Below are 22,833 nucleotides of genomic sequence, written 5' to 3' on the forward strand. Positions count from 1 at the left end.
CTAACACAAATGGGTACGATTATTTGGCGTGCTATTTAAAGATGAAAGCTCTGTAGACGTAGAGCTTTATTCAAATATTTAATTAATAAGATGTTTATGATTTTCTATATAAATACTAATTAAAATGATTAATAATGATGATGTAATGTTTAAGTAAATTTAAAATATAATGAGAGCTTTTTGAGCTTTTTTTTTAATTCCTGCCAGTTGATTCTCTGGATATTGTGTTCCCGGTTCAGTTCAGTTGTTTCTCGTCTCTCGAGTGAGACAGTGCGCTTGACTTTCATGAGACTTCGAGATATTACGATTCCGGAATTCAAAAAGTTTTTATACTTTATAATTTTACATAGTGTTAAATAAAACATATAGTGTAAATAAGTTTTAAAAATTGTGTTTATTGGAATGTTTTGATAGACCGTAAAGCGGTATATTTAATAGTGTCATTGTTTGGTGTGATGGTGCAAAGATGAGATTGTCGTTGATGCTGGCGGCTCTTCTGGTGGCTTCCGCCGCTGGTAAGGGAAAGAAGCACAAACACCAGAAACCTGGTAATTATTACATATACAATATATACTCGGCAAGCTTTATTACCAATGTATTTGATAACTACATTTAATTTTATATAAAAATCTGCATATTTAAATATGTATTGATTCTATATATATTTTTTAACGAATATATGTCAGTTTAAATTTAAGTTTAACTTTGGTTAAATTTAACTTAAAATAATTATCTACGTATTAAAATAGATATTAATTCCATTTAATATTTTAAAAGAATATTTTTTGGTTTTGTGTTATATATATGCATATGTGTGTGTATATATATATATACGTATTTGTACACTGATATATTATATTCGTTCGAAAATAGGAAAATCTATACATATATATATTTAAAAGTACTTTTTAAAAAAAAATGAAAAATGCTAATTTTCAACTCTTTGTTTGAAATAAAAAAGTTATTTCGTTTTACATAAAATCTAACTGTCATGTATATGATATATCTATTTTTATCTTTCATCTTTATAGTTACAGTAAATAATCAGTTAAATAAAAATAAATATTATTTAATTAAAGGAATATCAATATACTAATCAATTAAAATTGAAATATTACGAAAGCTAATGTACATTACAAAAAAAATTAAATATTTTTTGAATAAAAAATTACATTAAACCATTGGTGTTAATATGAACAATATGTTAGATAAGACATGTTAAGATTAATTTCATTTATTATTTGAAAATGAAAATATTTCGCCGATTAGTGTTGTAGGTTAGGATATATATATCCGGCTAATATCTATAATGTCTGGATCGATTTTGACGGGACTTATACTGGCTGGTAATGAAAAGTAACTTAGACAACTTTTATTTTAGAGTAATACGTAAAGGAAAAAATAAACTATATACTTTTTAAGTCAAAATCCATGAGGATAAGCACAGGTAATTATTTAATAGCATATAAAATACATAATAACTGAAATTGTTAATGTTGTCTTTCGTCAGTCATATATATATATATATATATATATATGATATATACCAAAATCCCCACGCTTGGCGGTGGTGGTATTATGGTACGCAGATTTCGTTGCTGTCCATCCTCTGGCAGCTTATTTCTGAACAGTGGCAATCCTATATATTTAATGCACAAATTGTTGACTATATAAGATTGTATCCTATCTTTCAACTTAATACACGTAAAAAATGCCTCTTTGATCTGCGACGAGAACACATCCAATAGACGGATGTTTATTATATTTTTTATTAAAGCCATTGAATATGTAATATATAATGTCTTCCAAATAATTTTAAATTAATGTATCTGTATATATCGGAACGATTTCTGATACATTAGAAAACGTGATAGATAGGAAACTAAGAAGTAAATAAACAAATTTTAAAATGTATACATTCTATAATAATGCAGAAGTTAAAAATGAACCAAATAAACAAAGTGCACTACCTGTAGTTATTTGTCGAGGGAAGGCGAAGTGAGTGAGTTGAGGTATGAAAGGAATAGAAAGAATGACATCGAATGAAAGAAATTGTGACGTACGAAAGAATGAATGGTTGTCATTATAATGGAAGAAAGAAGAGTATGGAATGAGAAGATTTAGTGAATAAATTATTATTGTAACTGTTATCTCTGTGTAGAACAGAGGAGGAACTGGCCCCCAATGGAGGTAGCCAAAAGACATGGACAGATCTTATAAAAACCTAAGGGATAGGTCTTTGTCCAGGTGATGATTTAGATGATTGTCAAACTCAACACAGCATAACTAAGACTTGATTGTGTTCCTAGAAAAGACAGAAATCTAGATTGTTCGATGCTATCACCAATCGAAGGTCAAATAGGTCATTAGCTTACATTGTGTGATAATGTCGACATATTTAGGTCGCCTATATTTTCTGTGTGTACGATTCCTGGTCTTAAGTTTGATTCTCGACTTTCTGTACTAAAAATAGAACACCTACATTGTCCACTAGTAATGTAGATTCTGACGGTATTACCATGTTTTTATTATCTATATACATACAGATACATTAGTAACAACGATATACACTAGAACCTTTTTATATATATGGCCCCCGCTGGTGGAGACCTCTCGTACAACCAATGTCTCGGGTTCAAAGAGACGGTTGTTTTACTAAATATTTTTATCCTTCTTATTATTATTTACTCACTCTTCTTTTGTCCGTTTCAATATCTCTCATTTTTTCCTTTTTTTCTTCACTTAATCTTTCATTCCTTCACCTTCACATTTTATCTACCATCATTTATTCTCTCTCTCTCTGTCTATATTTATGTACTGGCTCATAGACTGTTATTGTTAAACTAAGATAACGTAGGTAAATATCTCAAACATAGCCCACTCTATGGATTTTTGATCGAAAGCAAGTTCAATCCATCAAAGTAATTTAGTAACTCTGTTACGGCTATATATAAATCTCTTATATTTACATATCACTGTTCAAAAACAGAAAAAACAATGGAATGGTATATTACTTAAACTTTTTAAACTAATATTGACAAACTTGATTTCCACCTATATAATATACAGGCTGATTACATTGGTTAACCTTTTATCTAATCAAAATAAAATTTATTTTTATCTCCTACATTTTATAGTTCTTTACCCGTAGCGCATTATATAAACAGGTGGTCGAGTTACTGCTGCAAGCTGAGCAGGATATCCTCCGTCTGCACACCTGTTTTGCCAGGTGATCGCAAAATCTTAAATATTTTTATTTTATAATTACGTATCTTAAACACTTACAAGTATGTGTTTTCTTTACGACTTTTATTAGGTTGTATAGTCGACCCGGCGAATTTCGCTCCACCTAACAGTGAACGAATGGTTAGAAAAATGTTAGATTTATATATATATATATATATATATATATATATATATATATATATATATATATATAATACTTATCTTTTCTGGACGATGAAAAATCTAAAAACAGGAGATTTACAAAATTGATCCAGCCGTTATTGAGTTATAAATGGTTTAGTTAAAACGACTGTCATATATAAAGGGCGATTGAAAATTAATAATTCGTTTATCACCAAAAAGTTTTATTACTTTCACATACTTCCTATCATCCTGTATATTATTTACATAAATTAAACACTTGTATATCGAAAGACAAATGCTAGTTATTGTTAGGTGAATGGAAAAAGGTGTAAAAGTTTTGAATGAGTTATTGTATAGTATAATTACTACATAGTTTAGACGAGTTTATACCTATTTCGAACCACCCTGTATAAAGTGATCGAACTGAAACATTTTTATTAATTTATTTTTTTATTGGAATGCGTTACAATTACTTTTGGTTTTACAAAGTCTGATGAGAGATATAGAAAAAAATTAATAATCTCTATATGTAGAAATTTGAAACAAAAACGCTTTTATTATACTGTATGTCCGGTGGTAGAATTATGGTTTTAAATTTAATTACAAAAAGAACTACTAAATTTAAATATTTATTTTAGTAAAAATTAAAAAGAAAAATAATGCGGATTTTAACTTTATCTAATATATAAAATTCTCGTGTCACGGTGTTCGAACTTGAACTCCTCTGAAACGACTTGACTGATTTTTACCTGATAATTTAATATGCGTATTCAGTAGGTCTGAGAATCGGCTACTATCTATTTTTCATACCCCTGAGCGATAAAGGTTGTTCACACTTAATTTTTTTTTTTAACGAAAATTTTTGTTTTTATTTTTTTATGATACAGCATACAAGAATACATACAACCATAAATTTTCACCCCTTTACGATCAACCCTTATTTTTTATTTTTTAAATTAAAATATCAATTTTTTTTTGCAAAACAACGTTTGCGGGATCAGCTAGTATATATATATATATATATATATATATATATATATTAAAGTTAACCATTAAGTTCACATACACTTTATAAAATTATTACAATTTTAACCAATCGTTGTGTATATTTATATTATTTTTCACATATGATGGTTTTAAAACTAAACACAAACATAAGATAAAATCTTTAAATGTATATATACAAGATTTTTATAAATGTTTTATTCAATTCTTGATTGGATATAATTCTACCAATAAATCCGAAGATAATGTATCGAATGGTGGTCGAAGTTCACTGTATGTTCGCAAGCGGTTGAAATAATCACTGTATTAGCAGGAATATGAGAATTGGCAAATTAGAAAGGTAATTTAGAAGTGAGATACTATAAATATATTCGTAAATCTTTAGTACTTGTGCAGATGTTCGGCGAATACGGCTAATTTACTGAGAGATTGATTATTGTATATAATACAGTTCATTTTTCATTTCAGCCCATGGATGTCAATTTGAAAACGAAAGCCTCTGTCAAAGATATATTATATATGGAAGGATATATCATAATCTAATATATACTACCCAAAACAAAATAGGGCCCACCATCATTTTGCCCCTTAATTTATGTGCATACATGATTATTACATTTTTACAATTATTCGATGTTGAATTAGGGTTTTTCACATTAAGTAAACACAAAATAACGTTTGAATTGTTTAATTTTATCGCAATACACTCAAATACACATTTTTAGAGAAAATGAGCACTAAGTAGACTGTCAATAAAAACTTTTATAGTCACTGTTTGTTTTTAATAAACTTGCCGGGAGCTTTTCTTTAGTATCGAGTAGGACCTCCTTTGCTCCGTATGCACTCTCTGATAAGAATCCTTGGCAGTGATGTCGCCTATATTGATTTCATTTAGGATATATCTGATAAAGTGTATTTATATATATAAATATATATATAAATATATATATATATATATATTATAACACTTTACGAAGTAGAGTAGAGTCAAAAATAAAGTTAACTATCAAATAATCCTATCAAAATTTCCAATTTTGAATAAACTAATTTTATCTTCAACTTTTTATATTTTTTAATCGCCTTGTTTGGTAGGCGTATTTGAGGTAATCCTATATAATTATTGCAGTGTGATTTATATAAGAACGTATCAAAGAAAACAAATCCGCGACCTACAATCGCAAGTCAAAAGCCTTATATTAAAATTATTTATTTATTTACCATCTGTCTCTTTAGTCTCTGTATTAACAGATGTCATTGATATGTCATGTTCCTATATAAATAATAAATTTGTGTTACATATTTTAGATTGTTCACTTCATACAGAGTGATACTTTAAAACTATTTCCAATCAACCTGTATACAGGTTGTTTGTTGCAATGTCGTAAATAATACATCGACCTAAATTACTTCATAATCGATAATATTCCACTGGAATAAATTACCGTGATATACGCTTCTTTTCACTTAACGGCTTTATATTGTTTAATTTATAAATTATCTTTATTTTGTGTTAATTAAAAAAAATAACTGTACATTTATAGGACAAGAGACGTTGAATAACGGTCCGTGTGCACGCCGCCTTACATGCGCATGCGCCGTATTTATATCGCTTGCGGGAGATTAACATTAGTCTTTATATTCGCTCACTGGACGCTCTGTACGCGTCCCGATTAAACATCAACGCATCTCTGTTCTTGTCAAAACGACCTGCCACCTTGAATATACGAGACAGAGAGACAGACATTATTTTTTTTTTAATACAAGCTTGATATGAAGTTTAGTTCCAAGAATAAATAGCGATGTACGTAATTTTTTCTTCATAAATAAATAAATAGTAAATACCTTACTATAGGCTCTATGAAATTCCTCTAAAGACATCAAGGATAAAAATCAAAAGGTTTAATTTGCTTACACTTTGTTAATAGCGGAATTGACACTTTATATTTGTTATTTATTTATTTATAAACATTTCTTTTTACACTATACACAGGAAATAAAGAAAAAAAAGAAACAATTCAGATGATACAAGAGGCGGTCTTATCGCTCGAGGCGATCTCTACCAGACAATCTTTGGATGGAGATGAGAGACATGAAGGAGAGGGCAGTTTAGGATGTACGTACATACAAACACATACATTATTATATACACATACATACAAGAATACTAGCATATACATATATACACATATACACAGAGATATATATATTTACACGGGAAAGGTACTACATAAATACGAATAATTAAGAGATGCTACACAATATTTTATTTAAACGCGAAGGATGTGCTCTTTTACCATTTTCTAAATGCTAAGAGCGATTTAGAGCATCTAATTGGTTCTGGTAGCTCGTTCCATAACCTGACAGCGACAACAGTAAAAGATTTCTCCATAAACATGGTAGAATGAGCAGACATAGTCAATTTCATGTTCTCCGATGATCTAAGCGACTTATCATGTAAGTTACGTGAGAAAATTATTATTTAGCATTATAATTATTTAGCAGTCAACCTAGATTGGCAGGTATATAATAAAATAAAAAATTATTCATAACATGGAAAAGGCTTTCAAAATAATTATAAAATAAAACCCAAAAAATATTTTTCATCAATTATGAACAAGATTTTATTCTTTAGTTACAGTAAAATACAAAAAATCTAATAAAAACCGAGTAATTTATAAGAATTGTTTTATCGTTAGATCTCGGAAATTGTTTCGGATAATTCTGTATTAAATTGAATTGATTTGTGTAGTCTGTAGTTAGTATAGTGCAGGTATATTAAAAAAAATTGACGTGATTTAAGACAAAAAATATATTTCGTTATAAAATATAAAAAGTGTCATGTACTATAAAATATTACCAATTTTTTCTTCTTCCTTGAAAGCCTTGATAGAGAACTGTAGTTGCCTCAACAGGTCTATATGACCTGCTTTTCTGAGTGCTTCCGTTGTTGTTAAACTCGTCACCATCAGTATAGTCCGCCTATCGGGTCAGTGCTGGTTTTTTTGGTCTCTTTTCTTCTACTATTCCTAAGAAAGTAAATGTACAATGTACTTTATGAAAAATTGTAAGTAATCATTAATTATTAAGGCAAAAAAAGGACCAATATTTAGCCACTTCCGCACATGCAGTGGTAGTCGTGCAATGAAATGCACCGCCCGCCAGCCCGCTGATAAATGCGCATGCGGCAAACAATGCGAACTACACCACTGCCACCGTCAAATCACTCAACACGTGTTTCACCCCTCCACGGGGCATCTTCAGGAGTTATGTTACACCGATTAGTGCCAAACACAGAGTCTCGACGAGACTCTGTGTTTGGCACTAATTGCAAATGCACTTCATTGCACGACTACCACTGCATGTGCGGAAGTTGCTAAATATTGGTCCTTTTCTTACTTAGGATGGACTTCCGCGAGGTAACGCCTGATTCCATTAAATAATTATTAAGGCATTACAAGGCTTCTCCCAAAAATAACAAAGTCAATCGTTCTTGCCATGACCGTATTTAGCGGCGAGTTAGAGATTGGAGCAAAAAACAGATAACATCGCTTTCCTAATGGGCGATGAATGCGCCCATCGTTCTTAAATTTTTGCAGTAAGGTAGTGCAGTATGCAATAGATAAAAACTAGTAAAATAAGGCAAGTAAATTAAAGTAGTAAATATTGTAAGAAAGAATTAAAAATGGGCACCATAATATAAACATGTAAAAATAAAAATTAAAAAAAATCTAGAAATAAATGTTAATAAATGAAATAAAAATGAGTCGATATTGAACCAAACTGTGATATAAGAAGATGAGAGAAGGAAGGTGATGAAAGGCAGATGATATCTAAGCGACGGAAAGATAGATATTGTGAACGACGAAAAGAAAGAACAAATTAAATTTACGTGGAATAGAAAGAGAGAGAGGAACGTGAGATCCCCATAAACAGAGGTCATAAAAGTCTAAGGTTGTTGAGGTATGATAAAAATGATTTAGGTGTTAAATCAATAAATATTGTGATCACTCTGAAATAAGTTATATTTTTTTACTTGACTACGAGAAATAAGTAACTTAACAGTATAAATACATAATAGAATCACGAGTTAAGTTCAAGAGTGAATCCATTGTGTGAGTTTATAACAGCGCTGTATTTGTATTGTGGGGTAGGCAGGGATGGCCTACAGTTATACGGACAGGTAGTCCTTCGGGGAAGGCTGTTGTCCACGCACGCGTCGGGGTTGTAAACCAATCGGTTGGACATAATATGCAAAAAGGTTATGTTGCGTTGCCTTAATTGTGTATCCTTTTGATGAATTATACTATATTCATCTAGATATATGATCACATACTTACAATATATATATCAATATACATGCGAAAAATACTGTGTTTATATATATATATATATATATATATATATATATATACATACGTAATTACAGTATTTTTAGACTTATTATAAGTTATTCTTTCAAAAATAATACTTTTTAACAAGAATATGAATATATGTAGAATATTCAAGTATAAAACTCTGTAATATATATACGTATTATTGTCAATGATGTATGACGTAATTAGGTGATGTAAAACATCATCATGGAAGTCCTTCCTAAAGAAGACGACGATTCAGACATTTTCCAGGACTCTGATTACGTAGTCGGTCTACCTTATGACTCTTTTATTATTATTTAGTAATTTTTTTTATTTTAATTTTAAAATATACACGACAGCTTAATAATAGTAAGTTAATTTTAACTGTAACTACTATATTAAAGATATACATAAGAGTTTAAAATAAAATCCGATTGCATTATCTATGGGCGTTCGTATGTATAAAATTGGAATTACTCAAATTGGTCCCTTCTAGCTTTCGTATCTTGATGTATACAAGAGTGGAATAAGTAAGTACGTATAAAAAAAGTACAATATATTTATTGTTGTAAGTATTCTGAAGTAGTTGACCACTTTGATTTTTGTTTAAAGAGATGATAGCTCTTGAATATAAGGCCTATTTACTTATTATTGTTCCCTATAATATATGTGATATTAAAAATGTGATACCGTATTATGCAATAAATACGCCGTTGTCTAGACACTTACCCTGCGCGACATCTTGTAAATGACCAAGACTCCCACATGCCATACCTGAATGCTAACATATATTAAGTACAGAGAAAAATGCAGTTCAAACGGTGCCGTGTTTTTTGCGTTCAAATCCCGTTATACCGCAATACCTTTTACGACTTAAAATATATATGTTGTTTATATGTCTGCTATATCTATAAATGAACTGTTTCATAATTATATATTACACACATATCTATTGTATGACTTTATTAAAACTGTTATAAATAAATTTAAGCAAAAACTTGACATATTTAAAACAGCGCCATCTGTTTAAAATGTGAAGATTAATTAGCGACATCTACCGACGTTTTACGTATTTATTATGTAAAATTTTCGGTATGTGCATACTGTATATACATATAATAATATGGTGTGGTGTGCAATGCACACGGGTGACGTCGTCTCAGGGGGCGTCGCGACGCTCCTTGAGGCAGGTAAGATCATCGTCTTGGACCATCATGGTACAACAATGATATGACAGAAGCGGCCAGCCAGCGCGGTGGCGGCAGTTATCAAACGCTAGCACCATATGGCGGATTCTTTTTCGAACATGTCGTTTCAACTCGAAATAGCAGGTAATTCCTTTGATAGTGTTAGCTACAAAAATTTAGAAAGAGAAGCGTAGCGAATAAAACAATTGCCATGTTCTTCCTACACAACAATTGGACAATTATACAATAATTGTTCACGTACACTTGAAAACAGTAATGGCATATATTGGTATATCCTATTGTTTTGGAAAGTACAAGAACAACGACACAAACGAACATTTAGAACGAAACGAAAGACCGAGTATTTCACTACAGGTGTAGAATTGTTAGGTCATCTTCCTTGCAATAACGACTCCTTGGAAAACTTTTTTAATATGTTGAAAAAGTCATGTCCGTGTTTGAAAGAGAAGTGGACCAAGACCCTCAAAGAGAAGTAGGCATAGTACTTACAATAGGTTTACAATATCCAATGACTTGTCGGGTAATTAGTCCTAGTGTTTTAGCTATCTTCAATCGCCATCTTTAGTATTCCATTTACTAGTTCTATCTGACGTGGTGTCAGCGTTGAAACACTTTTTTTTAGACTATATGACGTCACATATTCATAGATTTTTTTGCAGGTGTTTTTTTCACCTCTCGTACAACCTTTGTCTTGGATTCACAGAGAAAGTTTTGTTTAACCATTTATTCAACCTTTTTTGTCACTCTTGATACCTTTTTAATTTTCTCACTCATCGAATTCGAATTCGAATCCTCGTTTGAATTTTAATTCGATCGCGCAAAAATATTAAAAAAAATTGTAGTCGTAGTGGCCAGCAATACGAAGCAAGAAGTGATAAAAAAAGTTTTTGTGTTAACGAAAAAATAATTTTAAATATCGAACGACTTCGATTAGAACAGTTCGAAGTGCACTGTCATCGGGCTGTCAGACAACTGTCTCACTGTCAAGCGGCAATGTATAGCGATATCCGATTCAGAATCGTATTTCACCGCACGTTTATTTACCATTAACGCATTAGTTTACATTTCTCTAATCGATAACCAGTGCGTGGCTCTGTGTTTGGCACTAATCGGTGTAACATAACTCCTGAAGATGCCCCGTGGAGGGGTGAAACACGTGTTGAGTAATTTGGCGGTGGCGGTTGTGTGATTCGCATTGTTTGCCGCATACGCATTTATCAGGGGGCTGGCGGGCGGTGCACTTTGTTGCACGACTACCACTGCATGTGCGGAAGTGGCTAAATATTGGTCCTTTTCTTACTTAGGATGGACTTCCGCAAGGTAACGCCTGATTCCATTAAATACGATAAGCAGTGCGAGGTTATGTTATAAACGCAATGGATAAATCCCTATACCCTATAAAGTCAAATGGTTTCAGATCAATAATAAATAATGTAATGATAATACAGTAAAGACAGTTTTCGAAATTCAGGTTACTTCATATTAAAATATTGTTTACTATTTGACTTTGTATTTCTAGAAGCTATTAGCCCAACTTATTATATATCGCATAAAAGATTATTAATATATTTATTATATACAGAATGATTAGAAATAGGTGGTAAAAACTTTAAATGGGTGAAAAGTGTACAGAACTTTCGATTCAGAGCTTTCTCTATATTTCATCTAAAGTAACTAGCAAGTAATCTGTTATACCTTGGACTGTTATAACTTAGATAAAGAGAGTGACGTTGTGACGAATAAATTAGCTTCTAATGCTATCTTGATTACAGCTTAGAGGATGTATGCCTTATTGAAATGAGGCTTTTATTATAGAAGTAGAATCAACTTATGCTTGTCTGATATTACTGATATAATTTGGTGAATCAAATAAACAGGAGGTAGAGAAAAGAAAAATAAAAGTAGATTTAAAAGAACTAGAAAGAAATGAAAATAAAGCCAAAATAATGTTAGGTATATAAAATAGAAGCTGGAAAGTGTGATAAATTTCATACTCATTCTTTTTCCTTCTCAATGTCTCTAATGTTTTCTTCTGCACCTTCACAATATCTTTCATTTCTTTCCATACTTTCCTTACACACATAGCCTCATTTCCTATGCCTTCTCTCCAGGCTTCAACAATTTTACATTTACTATTTTTATCACTTATTTAACAATTTATTTTTTCTTAATTCTTTCGTATTTTAAGTTACATTTCTATTATTAGCTATTTTATCTCCCTTGTTTATTATTTTTGTTATTCTTCTACTTTTATTTATTTATTGATTTTCATTGTTTATTATTATTCACACTACCTATGTGACGTTTTATCAGTGGTGCGAAAGAGATAGCGCTCTACAAAGCCGATACTAGCCGATCGTTTCTTTCCAGAAGTCGATGTGCAATATTTATCGCCGAGCACTATAATTCGTTGTAGTTTGAAAACACAATATAAGGCTAAATTTAATCTAAAATTAAAATCTATTTTATCGTATTTTTGTCTGTTTATATGTAAATAAACTAATTTTTTTACGACTCCCCCCTTTAGGAAGAAAATTTTATGAAAATTTCAGAATAAACTTTTAAAAGGAATTGATAATTTAAATAATAAACTTGTTGTCGTTTCTGTTTTCAGAACAACGCATTATTATTTATTTGAAACATACAAATATATAGTCGAGAGAAATTATCTTACATATATATATATATATATATACATATACATATTATATTACTTCATGTATAATTTGTTTATGTAAAAAAAACATAATGTGCAACGTGTGCCGATAGTTTCACACTTTGTCGTTTCAGTCCATAAACGCCCATTGTAAGACAAAGAAACTTCTTTGCTAGCACTATATAAATGCACAAAGTGTGAATTATATAAGATTTTATCAAGACAATCGAACTGGCGACCTACAATCGCAAGTGTCAATCCTAACCGCTGAGATACCACTGCTCGAGTTATATATTTACAAAATAAAATAATTACATTTGCAAGTAAAATGCTAAAATCACGGATCAATGTCGATGTATTTAGGATATGGACCAGGGGCGGCTTTTATAGTGCAGGGTGTGCAATGCACACAGGCGTTTTAGGGCGCACTGTGGCGTCCCAACCTCTTCTTCACTATTAGGGAAGTAAGAGGTTAAAATATATCACACTTCCGGTGCGGAACTCGAGCAGCATAACGACGATAGAGTCACGCCTTGTGTTTTAAGTTCTACGGGCAGCGAAACAGAAATTTGACACATTTCGCTTCTATTTCGCAGTCAATAAAACTTAAAACACAAGACGAAACATGAACTATCGCGGTTCGCCGCTTAGTTTCGCAAAAGAGATGTTCTACAGGTATAAAAACAATGAGTGTTATTCTGCCGTCATAAGAAGAAATGCCGTAACTAATACCATACTGTAAGCTATACCTACTTATAAAATAGCTTGTTGGAATATGAAAACACTTTCTTGTTACGACGGCAAAGTTAATAGTTATAGCCGCGTGGAGGGGGGTGTCAGGCCTAGGGGGCGCCAGGGTTTTGTTGCATATGAGCGCTACACGAGCTAGAGTCGCCCCTGGAAGGGTGAAAATATAGGTTATTAGCTATCAATTTATAGTACACCCTATGTAAATTACTCGATGATAAAGGGGGGGGGGGTCAGGCCTAGAGGGCGCCAGGGTTTTGTTGCATATGAGCGCTACACGAGCTACAGCCGCCCCTGATATGAACATCAGAGATATTAATTTTGTATATAGTTCCAATAACAAAGCAAGAAAGCAATATAAAATCTTTTCTAAGAATCCAGGGTCGAAGAACGTACTGTTGGTCTGCCGCCAAGCGTGAGTAATCTCTCACATGGAACTGCCCCTGCACTACGCGGCGTCAAATCAACGAATTCATTTTAAAATTTATTTTCTAACTATAGGGTAAGTGACCGGTGATTCAGATAGAAAGTCACGATCACATTGTTACAACAGCATCAAAGTATACATGCGAATTGTAACCTTAACACAATGGTTTAGAGTGAATAATTATTTGTCGCTTGCATTGACATGAGACGTTTTTGATGTAACGACAATGGTAAGTCTATATCGGTAGCTGTGACACCCCCTCCACCCCGGGCGCCCGTCTCCTACTATTTATTTCGCTCTCCCCCTCCAACTTTCAGCGACTCATTGAGCGAATCCGATAGGAAACAATAATTCATTAGACGAGTTAATGATTTACGAAATAATTTTCATCGCGAAATATGAAGAGTTTCCTCGTTTCTTTTATCTCTTCTATTATATTGTGCAAATATATCGATAGAATATATGTTTAAGTATCTTTGATCTAATATAAAAATTCTAGTTCAAACACTGCTAATAAATTGAAGCATGTTAAGTTCGTACATCAGATACCTGGAAGAAGCTTCCAGAACAGTGTCAGTAGGGATTATTTCAAATCAAGATCATTGAGTACTCAACAGTACGAAAGCGTACAAAAAATAATAACACAAATAATAAAAATAAATAAGAATAGAAAATGTAAACAAAATAAAAATAATTGTAAATAATAGTACCATATACGGTGATATATGAGGTGATTGATGAAAGGTATCGAAAAAGAAGGAAAATGAAATGAAAGGGTAAGACAGGTGAAATGTAGAAAGTAAAAGAATGAAAGATCTTAAGACGCATGGTAGAAGATCGCGAAAATAAAATAATAAATATGAAAAATTATTTAAAAGAAAAATTAAAGTCCCTATCCTAAACTAGTTAGGGATACAAGACGCCCGTGATAGCTAAGCCAAAGAATAGAGGAAGCTTGTTATGTGTCGTCAGCTCTGAACACCGTACAGAGCACCTGTTCCTGTACCGTGATGAACAAGACGGTTGATGATGTTCAAATTATTAAATATTTAATGGAATTAGGCGTTACCTCGCGGAAGTCCATCCTAAGCAAGAAAAGGACCAACACTTAGCCACTTTTTGGCGGTGGCGGTTGTGTGATTCGCATTGTTTGCCGCATACGCATTTATCAGCGTGCTAGCGGGCGGTGCACTATATTGCACGACTACCACTGCATGTGCGGAGGTGGCTAAGTGTTGGTCCTTTTCTTGCTCAAATTATTAAAACTGTAAACCCTTTCAATGTACAAAATCATCAATAAGGATACATAATAATGACGTATTAAATATATCATCATCAATTATTCCTATGTCCCCAAGACAGGGCAGAGGGCGTCCACAGTACGTCGCCATCCCAAGTGGTCTTGAGCCTCACGCTTTACTTCGCTCCACGTCATTCCAACTGCCTTCACTTCTGCAATGATCATCAGGTTTGCTTTGGGCGGCCACGTCTTCACTTTCCTTGAGGATTCCATTCTATCATAAGATATAAAGGGGAATAATCAATCACCTGAACTTGAAAATGATAGTGATGACATTTTTGAGAATAAAAATTCGTTATTTATTATTTAATTATTTATTTAATGGAATCAGGCGTCACCGTTTGCCATTTGACTCTGTGTTTGGCACTAATCGGTATAACATAACTTCTGAAGATGCCCCGTAGAGGGGTGAAACACGTGTTGAGTAATTTGACGGTGGCGGTTGTGTGATTCGCAATGTTTGCCGTATACGCATTTATCAGCGGGCTGGCGGGCGGTGCACTTTGTTGCACGACTACTACTGCATGTGCGGAAGTGGCTTAATATTGGTCCTTTTCTTACATTTGATTATTTATTAAATGTCTACGTAACTGCTATCATTTCAGCCGTAAAATATCCACAGCTGGACATAGGTCTCCCCGATATACTTCGAGCAGAAGACAGGTTGAAAGCGACCTGTATACAGCGTCTGATGACTCTATCAGACTCATTTTTGCACCTCATGGATGGAGGTCCTGCGATGAGCTTGCGGGATCCTAGTCTCTACTTTTTAATAGCTCTGTAATTGGAGCCTCTTGTACCTCCCTTATCATAAGTGGACAGGTATAATATTTTCTTAATAATAAATTCACGTAATATTTTTATTTCATTAGTCTTCCTTTATCCGTCTTAATATCTTTCACTAATTCTTCTTTTATTTCATCAAAATCATAATATAAAGTTATATCGATGGGTAAATTTATCATTATTATTATTATATAAAATTATATCGTTGAGTAAATTTATCATTATTATTATCATACAAAATTATATTGACGGGTAAATTAATTACTCATATTTTTTAACATAAAATTAGATTGATAAGTAAATTAATCACTATTATAACCATATAAAATTATATTGTCGAGTAAATTCATCATTATTATTATTACTATTATCATATAAAATTATATTGTTGAGTAAATTTATCATTATTATTATCATATAAAATTATATTGACGCGTAAATTAATTACTCTTATTTTTAATATAAAATTATATTGACGAGTAAATTTCAAATGTCAACCATTTTAAATGAATACAATAATAGTTGCGATAGTCTAGGTGTTTCTGCTAAGTATATAAAAGTTAATTTTGAAATAGTCAACCTATAATTGTATCCAGGTGTGCGGTGCACTGGATATTTGCCAAGAAGACGTGCTATGTAAAACACGATAAGCTGTATGTAGATATTGAAGATATATGAATGGATTGTCTAGTCGTCTTTACTAGTGAAAAAGGTGAAACAAGTAGTTTTGAACCATTACTTCTATCAATAGATGATTTAAAATGAGTTTTTTATTATATCTCTTTGTATGTTAAATTATTTTTCGTTTACACTTTATAGAAGATTTTCAATGCACTATTTATTTATATGATATAGTCTTGCGTCCTTGTTCTATATCTTATATTTATACCAACCCATCATTTCAGATAAAATCAAAATCATTTATTTTAGACTAGTATAAACGAGAAGTTTTTCTGTGTTTTAGTTGAGTCAAGCAAGTCAACAAATGTCTTACTATATGTAGTAAGTAATGTAATGCAATCGAACCCGCGGTATGTGATCGCAAGTCTCAATCCTTTAGCGCTGAGCTACCATGGTTCTTATGTTTACAAATATACAATATACTAAAAACATATTGCGTTTTAAACTATAAATTTCAAATTGACGTTTTAACTACAGTTTTTGTTTGCTTATATGTATGAGATTATAATAAATAAAGGTTTATATATATATTACAGTGTTTATTATTAACACTAATAGTAAAAGATATATGACGACAAATAAGATGATAAAAGGCGATGATCGCAGACGGTGATTAGTTCCAGATCATCAAGTTAAAATTACAAAAGCTGTTACATTGCGGTAGAAGGAAACAACTAATTCAACCAAAGCTGAAGTATACTTACGATTTGACGTAAATAGCTTGACTCCGACCACAACTTGGAATGTCCACGCCATGTTCGACGCAAGTTTATATTTAAGTCATTGTTGCCTCTAATAATAGAGCTTACACACTCACTTAACTAACTTATTTTATATTTACTACTGACATCTGAGCACAAGACTGGACCCAACTGAAGCTTCTAGAATATTTATTAATTAGCCACCAATGTTGATGATTGAAGAGTAAGCTAGTAGCTCATTTAACTGCTATTGATGTGTGTAATATTCCACAAGGCTAGACCAAGTTTAAAGTTCTAGAAAATTTATTAATTCGCCACCAATATAAATGATTGAAGAGTAAGCTAGTACCTCATTTAACTGCCATCGGTGTTCGTAAAATTCCACAAGGCTAGACCCAGTTTAAACTTCTATAAAATTTATTAATTCGCCTCCAATGTTGAGGATTGATGAGTAAGCTAATAGCGCATTTACCAGCCATTGGTGTTTGTAAGATTCCACAAGGCTAGACCCAGTTTAAACTTGTAGAAAATTTATTGATTCGCCACCAATGTTGATGATTGTAGAGTAAGCTAGTAGCTTATTTAACTGCCATTGATGTTTGTAATATTCCACAAGGCTAGACCCAGTTTAAACTTGTAGAAAATTTATTAATTCGCCACCAATGTTGATGATTGTAGAGTAAGCTAGTAGCTCATTTAACAGCTAATGTTCATGATTGAAGAGTAAGCTAGTAGCCTATTTAATGGCAACAAATGTTCGTAACATTCCACAAGACTAAACACAGCTTATACTTCTAGAAAGTTTATTATTATATATCCGCTGCCAATGCTCATGATAAGAGTAAGCTAGTAACTCATGTTATAGCCACCGGTTTTCTCTAGAATCCGCACGGCTAGACTCAGTGAACTTTGTAAGATTTCTTTGTATATTGGTCTTGTATATCTTGATTGATAAGTAAGCTAGTTCAAGCAATTGCTACTAGTGTTTACTAGAATCCATTAGGCTAGATCCCATTTAATATTTGAAAAAATATTAAATGGGATAATTTTTTATCGTTCGCAGACAACCATATAGGCTAGGGAGCTTGTAGCTTATGTAATAGCTACTGGTGTTAATAAGAATCCCTAAGGCTAGAACAAATTTAAACTTCGAAAGAGTTCTTTTTTATACAGCTCACCAAATTGCCAACGCCATTTTGGATGATTGACAAGAATTACACTAGCACATTCTTATTAACAACAGCAATCATTACTGCTGTTGTTAATAAGAATCCGCAAGGCTAGACAGATGTTTGGTGGTATGAATAGTTGGTTTGAAAAAAAAAAACGAATGTTACTTTTGTAATTTTCCTTGTAATTTACTATTGTTTCTTGATTTATCTAAAATATGAAAAATATCCCAAATTAATTGAAACGATCCCTACTTTGCTGATTAATGTAATTAGAGATGCTTTTTTGTTTATTTACAAGGATTAAAATCGCATATGTATATACAAGATGATGGATTATAGATGTAAAAGCTCTAAAGAGATGAAGGCATGCTCATTTGTCAGCAAAAAATCTTTAAAGTTTTACACCAATTTCCCTATATAAAGTGATCACTTTGAAATATAAGAAATATTTTTTTTTCTATTTATATGCGAAAGGCAAGTGAGTTCTGGAAGTACTAATTTTACTTGAACACATAAATAGTAAACTATGATTAATTATAAATATATTAATATTCGTATTATATGAACGCATTTATTTATTATATTAATACGTAGTTAATTATATCTGAAATTATAGATTTTCGTATAGGATGTAACATATATTAATTTCATCAAAAGTTTTAAACAATCATCGTTTAAAGCTTATATATTTGTAAAGAATCATCCTGTATATAGATTTGATGTTCACAAGTCAATTTTACAATGTATAGAATACGAAATATCAACTTTTAAAGTCCTGCACACGTTGTTAGGTAAGCTTAGAGGTATGGAGAGCTTCGAGCCTAAAGCACGTATCGCGTAAAAACTCACCCGCGCTCGGAACCGGTCTTGGTCCAATTATCCCGGACTCCCAGCTAATTGGACGGCACTGGGGACCGGGCGGCTGTATTCCAACAGGCGAGCACGGTTAACCACTGTGTACGGATCCCGGAGCAGATAGCGAAGACTTCGACACAGGGGGGCACTGTGTCGGACACGCGGGTGCACAGATGTTTGATATACGTGAAGTGGGTACGAGTTTTGAAACGTAATTGGGCCTCGCTTTGTGAGTCTATTGTGTTTTGATTAGAAAGTGGATAGACAAGACCGGATTCTATATATTTTTAAAAAACCGATTCGTGAATAATTTGTACATACGAATCGAAATATTTTATGAATAATACTATCAAGAGGATTTATAATATAAAACGGTTATGTATATTTTTTTATAATCCCTGGCTATTGGAGGCTTCCCGTACCCCTAATTAGTTGGTATCAGGGTCTTTGTTTACAAATAAGTTTTTCAGATCTTTCATCTTTATTCTTCACTCACTGTCATACTTCTCAATTTCTTTTATTCTTACCTTATTTCCATCACAATATCTTTCATTTTGTTCTTTCATTCCTTCTTGTTTTCATCGCCTTCCTTCCATCATCTTTTTACTCTTAGATGGCTAGGTACCATTTTTTTTTATTCTTTATTCTATTATTTACATATGCTATTTTTTTATCACAGTTTTCTTTGGGTTGTGCTTTCTTAATATACACTTTTCTTATTCTATTTTTCCTATTATTAATTGACTATGGTTATTTATATTTAAAGGGTACGATACAGTCGTCGTGTCGTTACCGTGACGTAAATATAAAAAAAAATATTTTAGAGCCGCTTTTCAGTTGTAAAATTATTTTGCAAATGACGATATCTTCCAGACGTATTGGAATAACGTAGAACCTTCATCGGTAGCATGGCTAGACGACCTTGGTAGTTGAAAAAACGCTGTATACAAGCAGCCGACAATCGATAAAATTGGAAGTCTATGAATGAGGTCTACGCCCATTAGTGGATGTCTTACATCTGAAATTATAGTGATGATATAAAATACAATAAGTAAGAAAAGGACTAATATATAGCTACTTTCGCTATGTAGCAGTAGTCGTGCAATAAAGTGCACAGCCCGCCAGTCCGCTGATAAATTCGCATGCGGCAAACAATGCGAACTACACAACTACCACCGTTAAATCACTCAACATGTCCATTCCTGCCAAACACCGAGTGAAGGCACTAATCGGTGTAACATTACTCCTGAGGATGCCCCGTGGAGGGTAGGACGTGCATTTATCAGCGGGCTGGCGGGCGGTGCACTTTATTGCACGACTACTGCTACATAGCAGTAGCTATATATCAGTCCTTTTCTTACTTAGGATGGACTTTCGCAAAGTAACGCCTGAATCTATTAGAGATATGAAATACGATAATTATATAATCCTAATATCGAGGCACAGGAAATCCACTCACAACGTGGACAGAGGCCCATGTTAAGATCTTTAAAAACATGCTAGGGGAGACTAATGTCAAGTAGTGAATGTCTTGATTGAAATGATGATGATCATATTAAATACTATATTTATATAACCTTGAATGCGTCGCACAGGAGGTCCATTCACAAAGTGTATAGATGTCCTGGTTGAGTTCTTCGGAAGACGCTAGGAGAGACTTATGTCCAGTAGTGGGTTTCTGACTGGAATGATGATGATCATATTAAATACAATTATTATATCACCTTGAAAGTGCGGCACAGGAGATCCACTCACAAAGTGTATAGACGTCCTGGTTGAGTTCTTCGGAAGACGCTAAGAGAGACTTATGTCCAGTTGTGGGTTTCTGACTGGAATGATGATGATCGTATTAAATACAATAATTATATCCTGAAATTGAGGCACAGGAAGTCCACTCACAACGTGGACAGAGGCTCATGTTAAGTTCTTTGGAAAGATGCTAGGGGAGACTAATGTCAAGTAGTGAATATCTTATATTTAAAATGATGATGATCATAATAAATACGATATTTATATCACCTTGAATGCGTGGCACAGGAGGTCAAATCACAAAGTGTATAGATGTCCTGATTGAGTTCTTCGGAAGACGCTAGGAGAGACTTATGTCCAATAGTGGGTTTCTGACTGGAATGATGATGATCATATTAAATACGATAATTATATCACCTTGAATGCGTGGAACAGGAGGTCAACTCACAAAGTGTATAGATGTCCTGGTTGAGTTCTTCGGAAGACGCTAAGAGAGACTTATGTCCAGTAGTGGGTTTCTGACTGGAATGATGATGGTCATAATAAATACGATATTTATATCACCTTGAATGCGTGGCACAGGAGATCCACTCACAAAGTGTATAGATGTCCTGGTTGAGTTCTTCGGAAGACGCTAGGAGAGACTTATGTCCAATAGTGGGTTTCTGACTGGAATGATGATGATCATATTAAATACGATAATTATATCACCTTGAATGCGTGGAACAGGAGGTCAACTCACAAAGTGTATAGATGTCCTGGTTGAGTTCTTCGGAAGACGCTAAGAGAGACTTATGTCCAGTAGTGGGTTTCTGACTGGAATGATGATGGTCATAATAAATACGATATTTATATCACCTTGAATGCGTGGCACAGGAGATCCACTCACAAAGTGTATAGATGTCCTGATTGAGTTCTTCGGAAGACGCTAGGAGAGACTTATGTCCAATAGTGGGTTTCTGACTGGAATGATGATGATCATATTAAATACGATAATTATATCACCTTGAATGCGTGGAACAGGAGGTCAACTCACAAAGTGTATAGATGTCCTGGTTGAGTTCTTCGGAAGACGCTAAGAGAGACTTATGTCCAGTAGTGGGTTTCTGACTGGAATGATGATGGTCATAATAAATACGATATTTATATCACCTTGAATGCGTGGCACAGGAGATCCACTCACAAAGTGTATAGATGTCCTGATTGAGTTCTTCGGAAGACGCTAGGAGAGACTTATGTCCAATAGTGGGTTTCTGACTGGAATGATGATGATCATATTAAATACAATAATTATATAACCTTGAATGCGTGGCACAGGAGGTCAAATCACAAAGTGTATAGATGTCCTGGTTGAGTTCTTCGGAAGACACTAAGAGAGACTTATGTCCAATAGTGGGTTTCTGACTGGAATGATGATGATCATATTAAATACGATAATTATATCACCTTGAATGCGTGGCACAGGAGGTCAAATCACAAAGTGTATAGATGTCCTGGTTGAGTTCTTCGGAAGACGCTAGGAGAGACTTATGTCCAATAGTGGGTTTCTGACTGGAATGATGATGGTCATATTAAATACGATAATTATATCACCTTGAATGCGTGGCACAGGAGGTCCACTCACAAAGTGGATAGATGTCCTGGATGAGTTCTTCGGAAGACGCTAGGAGAGACTTATGTCCAATAGTGGGTTTCTGACTGGAATGATGATGGTCATAATAAATACGATATTTATATCACCTTGAATGCGTGGAACAGGAGGTCCACTCACAAAGTGGATAGACGTCCTGGTTGAGTTCTTCGGAAGACGATAAGAGAGGAT

The 22,833-nt window shown here is 33.1% G+C and overlaps 1 protein-coding gene across 1 annotated transcript in view; it reads left to right on the plus strand.

The window, feature by feature from the left end:
- Positions 1 to 332: 332 nt before the first annotated feature.
- Positions 333 to 22,833, plus strand: part of wb (wing blister) — a 242,419-nt gene continuing 219,918 nt past the window's right edge. Inside the window, exon 1 of the mRNA XM_068765113.1 lies at positions 333 to 548. Coding sequence (XP_068621214.1) covers positions 467 to 548 — 82 coding nt within the window. The 5' untranslated portion in view covers positions 333 to 466. The remainder of the gene's footprint in view (positions 549 to 22,833) is intronic.

The sequence above is a fragment of the Battus philenor genome, unplaced genomic scaffold (assembly GCF_028537555.1).
Source record: "Battus philenor isolate CCGP_79_NKW_IND1 unplaced genomic scaffold, ilBatPhil1.0.hap1 SCAF_2, whole genome shotgun sequence".
In the NCBI taxonomy this organism is placed as follows: domain Eukaryota; kingdom Metazoa; phylum Arthropoda; class Insecta; order Lepidoptera; family Papilionidae; genus Battus; species Battus philenor.